Source organism: Myodes glareolus, chromosome 11, assembly GCF_982192425.1.
Source record: "Myodes glareolus chromosome 11, mMyoGla1.1, whole genome shotgun sequence".
NCBI classification, from domain to species: Eukaryota; Metazoa; Chordata; class Mammalia; order Rodentia; family Cricetidae; genus Myodes; species Myodes glareolus.
In genome coordinates this window covers 43,781,386-43,794,482 of record NC_142036.1, presented here as the reverse complement: position 1 = coordinate 43,794,482, position 13,097 = coordinate 43,781,386, and the positions used below count along the sequence as shown (strand labels likewise).

The 13,097-nt window shown below is 45.7% G+C and overlaps 1 protein-coding gene across 5 annotated transcripts in view; it reads left to right on the top strand.

Annotated features, from left to right (window-relative positions):
- The window catches only part of Sipa1l1 (signal induced proliferation associated 1 like 1), a 295,169-nt gene that overhangs the window by 235,768 nt on the left and 46,304 nt on the right, over nt 1-13,097 (top strand). For all 5 annotated transcript variants that reach the window (XM_085697421.2, XM_085697422.2, XM_085697423.2 and 2 more), the window contains 2 exons: nt 144-418; nt 5,811-6,080. In XM_085697421.2, the coding sequence (XP_085553547.2) occupies nt 144-418; nt 5,811-6,080 (545 nt within the window). The remainder of the gene's footprint in view (nt 1-143; nt 419-5,810; nt 6,081-13,097) is intronic.

Genomic DNA, 13,097 nt, shown 5'->3' with positions numbered 1-13,097 from the left:
AGAGATTAGTGAAGGGGAATACCTAGTCTACCCTTCGGCTGGGTAGACTACTTGGCTGTTCAAGTATAACCCAAGGCAGCGTTGTTCCAGTTCTGGTCTAATTTCCAACACTTAACTCCAGTCCCTCTCATTTCCTTGTCTAGTTTGTTTCAAAAGGTTGTGAATCAGTGGAAATGACTCTGCGGAGAAACGGGCTAGGACAGCTTGGCTTCCATGTTAACTATGAGGGCATCGTGGCAGATGTAGAGCCCTATGGCTATGCCTGGCAAGCAGGTCTGAGGCAGGGCAGCCGCCTGGTGGAGATCTGCAAGGTGGCGGTGGCCACCCTGAGCCATGAGCAGATGATCGACCTCTTGAGAACATCCGTCACAGTGAAAGTTGTCATCATCCCTCCCCATGACGACTGCACCCCCCGGAGGTAGGTCTCGGTTGGCAGCCGAGGTTGGGTTGCTATACCACATAGGACATACATCTCGTGATGGGGGGGGGGTAGCCAGAAAGAACTTGACCTCTTGTGAGGCTGACCGTTTCTACATGGAAAGTGTAACATAGCACGCAGCTCTGTTTCAGCATGTGGCAGCAGCGGCTAGAGTGACTAACTGGTGCAGTCTAGAATTTGCATCTCTGCACTACTAAAGTTGCTGCTCCAGACAAATGTCCCTAACACCTATCCTCAGCGTCTTCACCAGCAGTCAGTAAACACAGAGCACATCATATCTCAGCCTTTCATGCTCTATGGTGATCATACTGCCCTCGCTCCCATTTATGCCCTTGCTGTCCAAAGCTCAGCTGTTGTTTTAAACCCTGCTATCTGGTCCTAGACAGCTGAGCTCAGCTTCTAGGCTCTTTCCTGGCAGAATTTCTGGGGCCAGGAATGGGCTTTGGGTGAGTCAGCCCTACATTTGGTGCTTTAGCAGCTTGTCTGTAGTCTTCTCCTAGAGGGAGGACCCAGGAATTCTTGTCTGATCCACTCCTGCCAAGCCAGCAACACTGTCCAAAACTTCACTTCTTTGCTTCTGGGGAAGTTGCTTGATGGGAAAAATTTAATCAGTTCTTTTTTCTCTTTTAGTCTTACACATGCTATTTTTGTTCATTTAAAAACATGTTCTGTTATTTATTTTTAACCACTATTTTCTACAAATTTCTCTTAAGATTTAGTAGTTAATTCTTAGCCCATATAAAGCCAAAATATAAGCCAGGTGTGATAATGCACACCTTTAATCCCAGCACTTGGGAGTCAGAAGAAGTTGAATCTCTGTGAGTTTGAGGCCAGCCTGGTCTACAAAGGAAGTTCTAGGACAGCTAGGGCTGTTACACAGAGAAACTTTGTCTCAAACAAAAAGTAAAAGAGTAGGTAGATAGATAGATAGATAGATAGATAGATAGATAGATAGATAGATAGATAGATAAAATAATAAATAAAAAGGCAAAATGTTGCAGGGAGCTTGTTTGTTTCCCTGCTGCTCAGCAGCTCAGGCTTGAAATAATCACACAGAAACTATATTATTTAAATCACTGCTGGGCCCATCAGCTCTAGCTTCTTATTGGCTAACTCTTACATTTTCATTTAAACCGGCTCCATTAATCTTTGTATGGCCATGTGGCAGTGGCTTACGGGCAAACTTTTATCTGTGTGCAGTGGGGCTACATGGCTTCTCGAAACTCCACCTTTCTTCTCCCAGCATTCAGTTTAGTTTTTCCCACCTACCTCTATTTCCTGCGCAGGTCCAAGACAGTTTCTTTATTAATCAGTTGTATTCACAGCATACAGAGGAGAATCCCACATCAGCAAAACCTAGTTCTTACTTTCCCACTAAAGTGACCATCCCATATCTGAGTTCTGGGTTATTTGTGCTCCTTAAAGACTAAGTGGACTTCAGTTAAAAATCAGTCTTTGCTCAGAATAGCTTTTCTTTTTTTCAATTTTTTTAAATTTGTTTTTCATATGTCAAAAATGTGGAAAGAATAGCTTTTTTTAAATGCCACTTATCAGGTAGGTGGCCAGGGGATTGTATGCCTGTATCAACATATAATGGAGTCCTTTAGTCTGAACAGTTAAGAAGCAGTGTCTCCTAGATACCTGAGTGTTTCCAAGAAACCAAATTATGTATCTGCACAACTTGTTAGTTTAGCAAATCTGAGATGTTGAGAGCGGGGCTCTAAAACCACCCTGCCTGCATTCCCTGTCCTGAATACCTCGGTCTGCTGACCTGGTACGACACGACACATGGTGGCCCAGAGGGCAGCTGGGCTCTTACCTAGCAGGTCTCTAAATGCCCTCACTGCTCTGCTGTCCTTTGATCTCCCTTCAGGAGACAGTGTGCACAAGCAGGACGCCAAGCTCTCTGGTTTCCAGGCATACCGGTTCTGCTCTTGTTTCTAAGCTCCAGGTTTGATTGGGAAACAGTTGATGTGAGGGTGGACAGAGTGGAGCAGCCTCACTGCCACCAAAACTGAGTAATTGTTACTAGGGAGATGGACCTGTAGTGAGGGTTGGTTTACTGGCAGTGTTCTTCTAGACTGGGTTTATCCTCCTTGGACTGTTAGGAAATATCATTGGCTAAATTTTTACATCATTGTTCCGGGCCTTAGGAAATAAAAACACTGTGATGTGAATTAATACATTCAATTCTTTTAGCAATCCTATGATTATTATTCTTGTTTTTAAGAAACCAAGTAGAGCCAGTGTGATGGCTCATTGAGTCAAACCACTTCCCACCTAGTCTGATGACCTGAGGTTGATCCCTGGGTCCCACACGATGGAAAGCAATTGATTCCACATTGACATACATGCATGGTAGTACACTCCCACAGTACATACACACATGTATACATACATACATACATACATACATACATATATACATACTTACATAAATAAATGATATTCTTACAAAAAATAACCAGGGAACTTCTCAGGCTCCTCTGGCTTCAGAGTCCAGGGTGTAACCGCTGCTCTATAGTTTGACACAGACCCTTGCCCTGCACATCAGTTTAAGTCATGGATGTCCTGGTAAATGTGTAGTTCCTGGTTTGTGGTGTCATTTCTCCCACTGGCCCCTTGGAAGCTACCACCAAGACATCTGTAAAGTCAGAGTTGGGACAGATGGGACAATGTGTTCTGAAATCAGTGCAGGACTCCCACATACCCGAGTGAAGGAGCCACATCTATCTTCCACTGGAAGACACACAGCTGCCCACACATGTCAGGTGTTGAGCCAGGAAGCTGGGTGAGGGCTAAGTGCTAAGCCGTAGCCCTCACCACCCCTTCTGTGCAGGTGGAAATTGTGCACTGTGCAGATGCCCTCCGAGACCTGGAAAGCTGTTTACTTCTGCAGAAGTGGCTTCAAAGGAACAGTTGAAGCATTAACACCTTGCTGCGGTCTCTTCTCCTCCGCACTTCACACTCCCACTGCGATTTGCTAGCAACTAATCACTCTGTTCTTTGACTAGTCACTCTTCTCCTCTTTTTCAGCCTTCCCTTTAGGCGGCTCTGGGTGAGATAGGACAGTTTGGTTCTTGCAGTTGCCAGGACCTTGAAAACATCATAGGCAGCCACGCAGTGACCGTATGTCAGGCAGACCTTGGGTATCTGTGCACATTGACGTTGAAAGGGCAGTTTCTTAAAAATGGCTCAATGCCATTATGGCTCCTTCATCTTTTAATACGCTGGTGAGACCAATGGAAGGTGCAGTGCTACCCACACAGTAACCAGACAGCCAAGAGCACAGCACAGTGAGAACGATTCTGAGGGCCTGTCAGAGACCCTTCCTGAGTGTCCTCATCCATCCCCCCTCCCTCTGGTGAAAAGGTCCCTCACCTCTATCACATCTCCAGTGTCTGTGCCCCCTGGGACTCCAGCTCATCCACTTGATAAGAGGTGTAGCTGGCTAGCAGGTGGGATGAGGAGCTCCGGGTGCTGCAGCTCTATTCTGCAGGGAGCTACTCTGCAATCAGGGGCCATTCAAGAGCTAAAAACAGTTACAGAAAAAGACCAAATTGAAGATCTTCAGTACTATTATTTTTCTTGTTGGGAATTTGGGTGTCAAGTTATCTTTTAAATAGTGTTGCAAAGTATTTTCTTGCTTTGAAAGTGAGAGCATGCTGCCTTTGAGCTAAAACTCATCTGCTCCAAATCTCATTCTCTAGATGAGGTTCCACTGAAAGGAGTGGTGTGTGTCTTTGGGGCCGAAGTCACAGCTTCTAGGGACCAAGCTGTTCACAAACATTGGGCTTTTTAAAAGTAGGTTTCAGTTGGCCCTTTGGTCACATTTAGCCCTGAAACGGTGATGCCTGCTGACAGCTCCCATTGGGTTTATAGAAGATGCTGGCTATTCCTTTTTGTCATAGGCTAGACTTTGAGTGAGATGTAATTCATTGGGTGAGGATATCTAGGGGGTGGAGTGCTGTTCTCTGGTTAGGAACTAAGGTAGGATGAGCTTGCAGGTATGCTGATTCCGTGGGTTAAGACCTGGTCTGCCTTGCCTTCGCTGTGCAGATCTCTCTAGGCCTCTGTGCTCACCCTTAATGCCAAGGTAGTGCAGGATAGCACCCCATCGTGGAGTTGTAGTGTGGCTAAATTAGTACCTATCCCACTTCCCGTAGTTTGTCTTATAGTTAGCATTCACCTTCTACTCGAGGAGACTGCAGAAAGCTCTCTTGACCTTTTAGACCTGGCGTTAAAACCAGCAATTAGCTTTGTCCTTCGGAGCACTGTCCACACTTGTTTCCAGCTGTTGTTCTTGGGTTTTTCAAAAATAGGTAGGAGACCATAAATCTGGTAAGGTGTTTTCCTGCCATGAAGACAATAGGAAATGGCAGGTGGCTGCAGTTTGGTTCCCAGTGAACTGCATGAGATTCAGAAAAACATAAAATATTTCAGTAATTTTTCAGTGCTGTATTGAAAAAAATGATACAATTTTGAGTGAAACAAAGCATCTTAAGTCAATTGTACTATTTTGTTTTACTTTCTAAAATTAAAATTTTAACTGTGGCTCATCCATGCGGCCCACTCTGCTTGCCTTGGGCTCACTCTACATTCGTTATCTCCAAAGTTCCTCGTGAGTGACTCTCGGCACTGCTCTGTTCACGCCTCCCTTCCAAGTCCTCGCAGTCCCTGTACAAAAAGAAATCGTTCTGTCCAGTGATCACATTCTGTGCGTGGGTTAATGCTAAAGTGAGGAAGAATGGAGTGTGGGTTCCAGGCTCTCTGAGGACTGAGGTTTTCAGGTAGAGCCGAAGGGGTGGGACTTGTGTCGCTGGCCATTGGTGTCACTCAGGAAGGAGACACCACCCTTGGGAAAGAAACCAAGTCTGGTTTCAGACTGTCTGGTCTTCCCGAGGGCTTTACTAATTGTTGCAGTATGTGATTGGTTTTCTCCCTCCTAAGCTAAATTTGGCTCCCTAGTTGGGTTTTGGGATCTTTCCTGACTTAATTTCTTAGTTCTTGGGGTTCTAGCTCATTTGGAGCAGCCTCCCTTTAGGTCCCCAGTTGCAGTTCCCAGCGAAGTGTGCAGAGCTGCTGTTGCCTGCCCTGAGCTGCCTACTCTGGGGACCTTCCAGCTGCCCTTCCTCCTTGGTTCTCCATGCTCCCAGCAGACGTGGGCTCTGTGTCTTCTTATGGACTCCTCATCTCAAACTTCACGATTGAGACCGAGTAAAAGAAATACTTGTGTATTCTTCTGGGGTCCTAGGTTGAGACAAGAAAATTTCAAGGCCCAAAGATGAAAATAATTTTAATGATAGTCAGTCTCCACCAACATGATAAGGCAGTACTCACTGGTTTTTTTCCTGGTCTTCCCTCTTAATAGGAGTTGCTCAGAAACCTACCGCATGCCAGTGATGGAGTACAAGATGAACGAAGGTGTTTCCTATGAGTTCAAATTTCCCTTCAGGAATAACAACAAATGGCAGCGGAATGCCAACAAGGGTGCCCATTCACCCCAGGCCCCATCCCAGCTGCAGAGTCCCATGACATCACGGCTGAATGCTGGGAAGGGAGATGGGAAAATGCCCCCTCCAGAAAGAGCTGCCAACATCCCGCGAAGCATTTCCAGTGATGGACGCCCACTGGAAAGGAGGTGAGTGCCCTCTCCATGTCACTCTGCCTGAGCCCCAAGTTCAAAGAACACCAGATGCATAAGTGCTAGGCTTTGCTGTGTCTCTCAGAAGTAACTGAAATGCTCACAAGCATCTTCCAAAGCATGGGAGCTTTCCAGGCAGACTATCCAGCTGCCTGCAGTGGGATTTGTATGTGTGTTCTTTAATTTCTATGTGATTATCAACAGAAATCACCTTATATATAGTGACAATTGCACTAAAACTTAGATAACTTAAATTCTTGAGGTGACAGTGACTTGTATAAGCTCTGGCAGTCTTCATTGTTTGAGACAACTTGTAAATTAGAAGCAATGGTTTTGTTTGGATATCTTTGTTGCTGTCATTTTATTTGAAAGGCATTTTGAGAGGAGAAACTTGTGTTAGGGTTTTATTGCTATGAAGAGACACCATGACTATAGCAACTCTTATTAAGGAGAGCATTTGACTGGGGCTGACTTACAGTTCAGAGGTTTAGCCCATTATTGTCATGGTGGGAAGAATGGCAGCATGTATGCAGATGTGGTGCTGGAGAGGGAACCAAGAATTCTACATCTGAATTAGTAGGCAGCAGGAAGAGAAAACTATACTGGGCCTGACTTGAGCTCCTGAAACCTCAAAGCCACCCCAGTGACACACTTACTCTAACAAGGCCACATCTCCTAATCGTACCTTTCCCTATTGTCCTCTGGGGACCATTTTCATTCATTTCACTGCAAAACTCAAAATATTACAGTAGATTTCCCATGATTTGGAAGGTAGAAGAAAGTGGGAAGAAAGCAGCACACAGGGAAGGGCTAAGACAATAATTTAACCCTGGGGACAGGGTGAAGGTTCTGAAATATGAGCAGCCAACTCTAGTCAAATTGAAAGTCAGAGTAGACCCTCCCAAAAAGCAAGTCTGCCTTCGTGAGCAGTCATGATGTTTAACTGTGGTTCTGTGAACTATACCACCTCAGACTGGGACCTCAGCCTAGTATTAAACTGCACCTTTCAGGTGTAAATAACAATTGGATCTAATTGTTTTGCAGATGATAAATGCCCTGGAGGTGGTTTCTGTCTGTGTTGCTTGCTAGAAGTTTCCCATTCATGGCCATTTTCTTTTTACTTCTCATATGCTCACACCTCGATGTTTCTGTGGAAGTCTTCGGAGGTGGGGTGTTGTCTGTGTGCCAGAGCTGTGGGGGTAGAAGAGTCCCAGGGACAGAGCCTTCTCCAGCAAGAACAGGGTGCAATGGCAGTGTCGTAGTCATGGATCTACTTCAGGGCACCTGAGAGCGGAGGCCTCTCTGCGGAGTCCTGCATCATAGTCCAGCTTTGAGGTTGTATATCATCATCACTTAGCTGTCCTGGGATCCCAAAGTACCATGTAGAAACATTTTGTAAAAGCACACACACACACACACACACACACACACACACGTGGCCTTTCTAAACTCCTTCACTGAAGATTTATGCCCAGTACTTTGCTGTTTATCCCAGTAAAAGGCTCCTCACTCAAAGCCACTCCACCCCATCTGGAGTCCTCTTGCTTTTGTTACCTTTGAGAAGGAAAAGCCTCCAAGAGATCTCTGAATGAATTCTTTGTTTTACTCACCCCAAACGTGACCCTTCCTGAGGTGAGTGTAAATGTAACTCATCTTTTGCTCATGCTTGGAAAGATGAACCTGGAAAGTCATCGTTTAATGGGCCCACTTTTTCCTGCCAGCCCCATCTTCCACAGAACAATCTAGAGGCTTTCACAGGTGGAATCATTTGAGTCACTTCCATTCACTGTATTCCACATGGTAGAATAGTGGAATGTGATCTGATTCCATGGTGAACCTGCAGCAGAAGCTAAAGCTTGTAAGAGTCCAGCAAACTGACAGGAGGTAGCCGTTCTGTTTGTGGCTAATTACTTCAGTGCTGGCTTGGCTTAGTCAGGGTTCTGTTGCTGTGACAAACACCATGACCAAGAGTGTCTTGGGGATGAAAGGGTTGATTTCATCCTAGAACCCTCAGGACACAAGTCATCGCTGAGGGAAGCTAGCAGAAACCTGGAGGCAGGGGCTGATGCAGAGGCCATGGAGGGTGCTTTTACCGGCGTGATCCTCATGGCTTCCTCAGCCTGCTTTCTTACACCCCCGGAACCACCTGCCCAGGGGTGGCACCACAGTCTGAGATCCAGGACAAGGATTCTAGAGGCACATCTTCCATGTGAGCTCACTACTTGTCTCACTCCTCCCAAGGGAAAACACACCTCCCTGAAGGAGGGCCAGCGACTACAAGAGGGGCTCTGTTTCTTTGAGCTGTAAGGTAGAAGGGACAGAAGTGAGGCTATCATTGGTTTTGGGGGATATTGAACCCTACTCACTGCCCCTTCTGGCTTCTTACCAAGTAGAGTGTTCTCTAAGAACCCTACTAAGATTCCAGATTCTAGGCTTTCTTGTGATATCTCATGTCTTCATTTTCTGTCTGCTAGGACGGTTGGGCCATCTCCAGTGTGAAATGTGTGGGAATCTTCTGTGTTGTCAGTTCTCTGTGCCGTCATTCCCAGTTTCTAAGTTTAACTTCAAGCCCCAGCCCTCGTGCAGTCGTGTGTGTAGTTATGCCATTTATGAGTATGAGGTGGGCTTTTAAGGTGATTCGTGTAGTCCACACAAATGAACTCAGAACCTTGAGCTTGCTTTACAATTGTTTGATTCCATTCCTTCTGTCCCAAAGTTGTGCTTAGCTGTGAAGAACCCAGCTCTCTTGCCTTAAGCCAGCCGCAGTCTCTAGTGCCTGTCTGGCATGGCACACGTCTGTTTGCCTTGCTTGGGTCCAGCACAGACCTTTTTGGATAATAATAGTCATTTGCCTGCTTATAGGAGTCCACTCTTCATTTCATGGTCTGCAGAACCACAGGCCCAAAGGGCTTTTTTTTCTTCTAATTTATGGGATGAATTATTTTCTTTTAATACTTAAGGTCATCGTCTATATAACAATAACATCTGTTGGTATTTGGATTCTTAGCAAGAATTTTTCAACTGGATAAGGCTCTTTGTACATTGTTAGAAGAAACCAACACATTAGAGGCTATAGAACGTTTATCCTTTGAGGTCTTGATCTGTTTAGTTTGAATGTGAGAATTTTATGCTTCCCAGATGTCCTTCTGATTACAGAATTTTATAGTGTTTGTGGGGTGTATCTGTTAACAAAGTAGTATTATTTAGCAGGAATAGGTAACGTGATCCAACTGTGGCTGGGCATCAGGTTATCTAGAGGTTAAGGGTGGGGCTGGAGTGAAAACAGCTCCTGTAGTGCACTAGACTGCTGCAGTGCTGGGTACGCATACTTGGGTCTCTAGATCTGTGTTAGTATTAAAAACATCTAATCATTTCAAGGGCTTTGGGTAGTAGAAGTTATCCTAGTATATGAAAGAGTTTTCCACTCTTCTTGTTAAATAAACTTACCACAACCCTTTACTGTCTGGGTTAGATCTCATTGGGCACTGACACCCTCTTCCTGGATCACAGTTGCTCCAGTAGACCCAAGGATCCTGGCATCACAGAATATGGAGCTTTGTTGGGCTCCTGGCGAGGTCCATGTTGCTATCCATGTTCTCAAAACCACTGAACACTGCTCAGATTAGCTAACATTTGCCATTCCCTCTTAAAAAACGTTTTCTTGTCACTGTGGTTTGGGTGTGTGCCCCCCCATAGGTCCATATGCAAAGAATTGGCCCCCGGGTGGCACCGTTGGGAGGTACCTTGAACCTTTAATATGTGAAACACAGTGAGAAGTCCTTATGTCATTGGAACACAGCCTCAAAGGATTATGGTACCCTTCCTGTTCCTACTCCTTCAGTTTTGTGGTCTAAAATGTGAGCATCTCTCCAACTCGCACTCCTATGCCACAGGCACAGGAGACTTAAATAGTGGGTTCAGTCTTAGCATTCTAAACCCTGAACTCTGAGTACAAAGCTTTTAAAAAAAAAATGTTTTAAAGATTTATTTATTATGTATAATGTTCTGCCAACATGCATGCCTACACACCAAAAGAGGGTATCAGATCTCATTATAGGTGCTTGTGAGCAACCATGTGGTTGCTGGGACTTGAACTCAGGACCTCTGGAAGAGCAGCCATTGTTCCTAAGCTCTGAGCCATCTCTCCAGCCCAGCTTTTTTGTTGTTGTTATTGTTGTTTTCTGTAAGTAGCCTATTAGTGATACTGTGTTGTGGTAATTGAAGCCAAGAGTACACTCATCTTCCTAAACCTAATTTATGTTGCTTTAATCATTGGCCTTTTGTCCCTGCTTCCTCATCCTTCAGTTTTTCCTCATTTCTTTGACCCCACTCTGTCTTTGCCCTGATATGCACTTCAGTGAGTTCCGTCATCAACCTGTGTGTAGGAAGACCCTAATGTAAGGTGTTTGTCTATGCCTCCTTTTTGGTTCTCATATTTATACACCTCTCTGATTGCTAAAAGTCTGCTGCACCTGCATGTCAGCACCGGCGTACCATATTTAAAGTCCAAACTGACTTACCCTCCACCCTGCCTCTCTCCTTTCCACTTCCTCCTTTCCCATCACACCCACCTTGATGAAGTATGGTATGGTTACCCTGTACTCCTGTATCACAGCCTGACCTAGGAATTGGTCCTGTTCCCTCCATTCTTTCTTACTTCTGCCCTCATCCCTACTTCGAGATAATCCCCATCTTCTCTTGAGTTCTCGGGGGAGAGGAGAGTGAGTGGGTTTGTGGAAGCAGGGCCATGAACTCCACAGCTCATCTGTAGAAGTCAGAAGACAGTTTTGTAGGCTCGATTTTCTCCTTCCACCTGAGAATCAAATTCAGATTGTCAAGTTTGCATCATAGGGCAGCAAACACCTTTATCTGCTGAACTCTCACTGAGCCTGGATATCACTGACTCAACTATGAGTGCTGGCCAGCAAGCCCTAGGGATGCACTATCCCTGCACCGACACCACTGGGACTACCAGCACTCCCGGCTGTGCCTCGCCCCTGGCTGTGCCTCGCCTTTGTGTGATGCTGGGAATGGAACTCAGGTCCTCATGCCTGTGCCACAGACACTTTACTGTTGAGCCATCTCCTCAGCCCTGGAGTTCTTCCTTGGTGATTAAGTTTCTCCCTTCTTAGCTTGAGAGCTTATACTTCATGCTACTTTTTAAAAGTCTAAATTGTCAGAAGCCTCTGGTTCTGAAGAGCGGGCTCTTGCTCGCAGAGCTGTGTGATGGAAGCAGAGCTGTGTCTAGAGCCCAGCCTTCTCTGACCCTCCCGCCTCTGCACAGAGCAAGTCAGCCTCCCCAGCTTGGTTGGTGACATCCCCAAAAGTCAGCTGGGCCTGGCGTTTCGCTCCCTCTCCCTGCTGCCTTCATTCCTACCTCTGGCCTGTAAGTGACTCTGCTCCCTGAAAGTGCCACCGAGTTTCTCAGTGCACAGTCAAGCCAGCCTGGTCCCTTCCATTTCTCAAGGCTCCGCGCCCATCTGTCTTAGAAGAGTCGCTTTAACTTTCTCTAAAACTTCCTTCTCCTCTCTGCTTTTATTGCCCCCTCTGGGAGGGTTGAGATCATCAGATTTGCTCACAGAATTTGTTATATTTTATTTTAATCCTGTTTTTCTAAGGTTCTAACCAACAACACACTCTGTGACGTCTAATGGGTTCCCAGTGAATAACAGAACATACACTCATTTGGAAGAAAACAAAAGGATCTTTTTTATATTAAAAAAAAAGTGATAAAGAAGAATACCTTTTGTATGTTAAAACTATGGATTAGAGCTGTATTTGAATAGAACTGCTTTGGGTATTGTTTGTTCCATTTAGCAGACGCTAATTTTAAAATAAATTCTGATAAAACTTGTCTGAGTTGACTGGCTCCACATGAAATACAAGCTCTTGACTGAATCTCCTGTGTGACTGAACCTGAATTCTGCTGTTGGAGAAGCAGAGGGCTGGGCGTGGCTTGCAAGCACTGGACACAAGCTTCTCTTCTTCTGCAGACGGGAGCTAGGGTGTGCCATGCTGACATCTGCTGTGGGACTGGAGTTGGTGTGATCCACTACTCCATCATCTTGGATGATTTTCCAAAGATGATTGCTATTCAGGCATTCGGCATGACCCAGCGGCATGGGCTTGACAAGCCTCCCAGCCCCCTTTAAGGATTCTCCAGAATAGCCTAAGGAATGATGGGCAAATGCCCACTGTGGTGCCAGGTCCAGGCTACTGAAATGCCCAGAAGTCTTTCCTCCCTGCACAGCTACCTGGGCTATCAAGTGTCTGGAAACCAGGGCACCAGGGGTGCAGGCTGTGCAAACTAGACACTGTGGTGGTGTAGCTGGTGAATCTGCCCTCCACCTTAATAACTATGTGTTGGGACTAGTATGTTTCCAGGAATGAGCTATAGTCTTGACTGATAGGGTCATGGTTAATTCAGGGTGTCTGCTGTGCTGAAATGAGCCCTGGTGGCCTGGGCACCAGCAGAAGTCATGGGAAATGCTGCAGAATCTGTCTGGGCAAATTAAATGGGCCTAAAAAGTAATTGTAAAGTTCAAGCCAGTTGGAGTTGGGGAAGAACTGTCAGGTGGCCTGTGGTGGAGCCTTCCCATTGTGGCTTCCAGTGCCCCAACACAGCATGCCACCATGAAGGGCAGCCTCTACCCCTTATACACATACATGGCCCTTCTGACTTTTGTGACTGACCTGGCTTCCCATGTCAATTTCCATGTCAAATGTATTTTCTTCATCAGAGCTTCCTCTTCCCCTGTGTTCCCAACTAGATCTGACTGGTAATTGATCTCAGTCACCCTATGCTTCGCTTTCGACTGTCACATCTTACTTGAGTATCTCTTAAGCTCTTTAGATGACCATTGAATTCATCTGCACCAACTTTGGGTCTTTGCATGAGTTTTCTTAGTTAATCCTTTCATGAGCCCAGTTGATTGTGTTTAATCTCTCTGTTGGTGAGGGCACACAGTGACTGAAAGAGAAGTTGTGCAAAGTCACAACTGGTTAGTGGTGAAG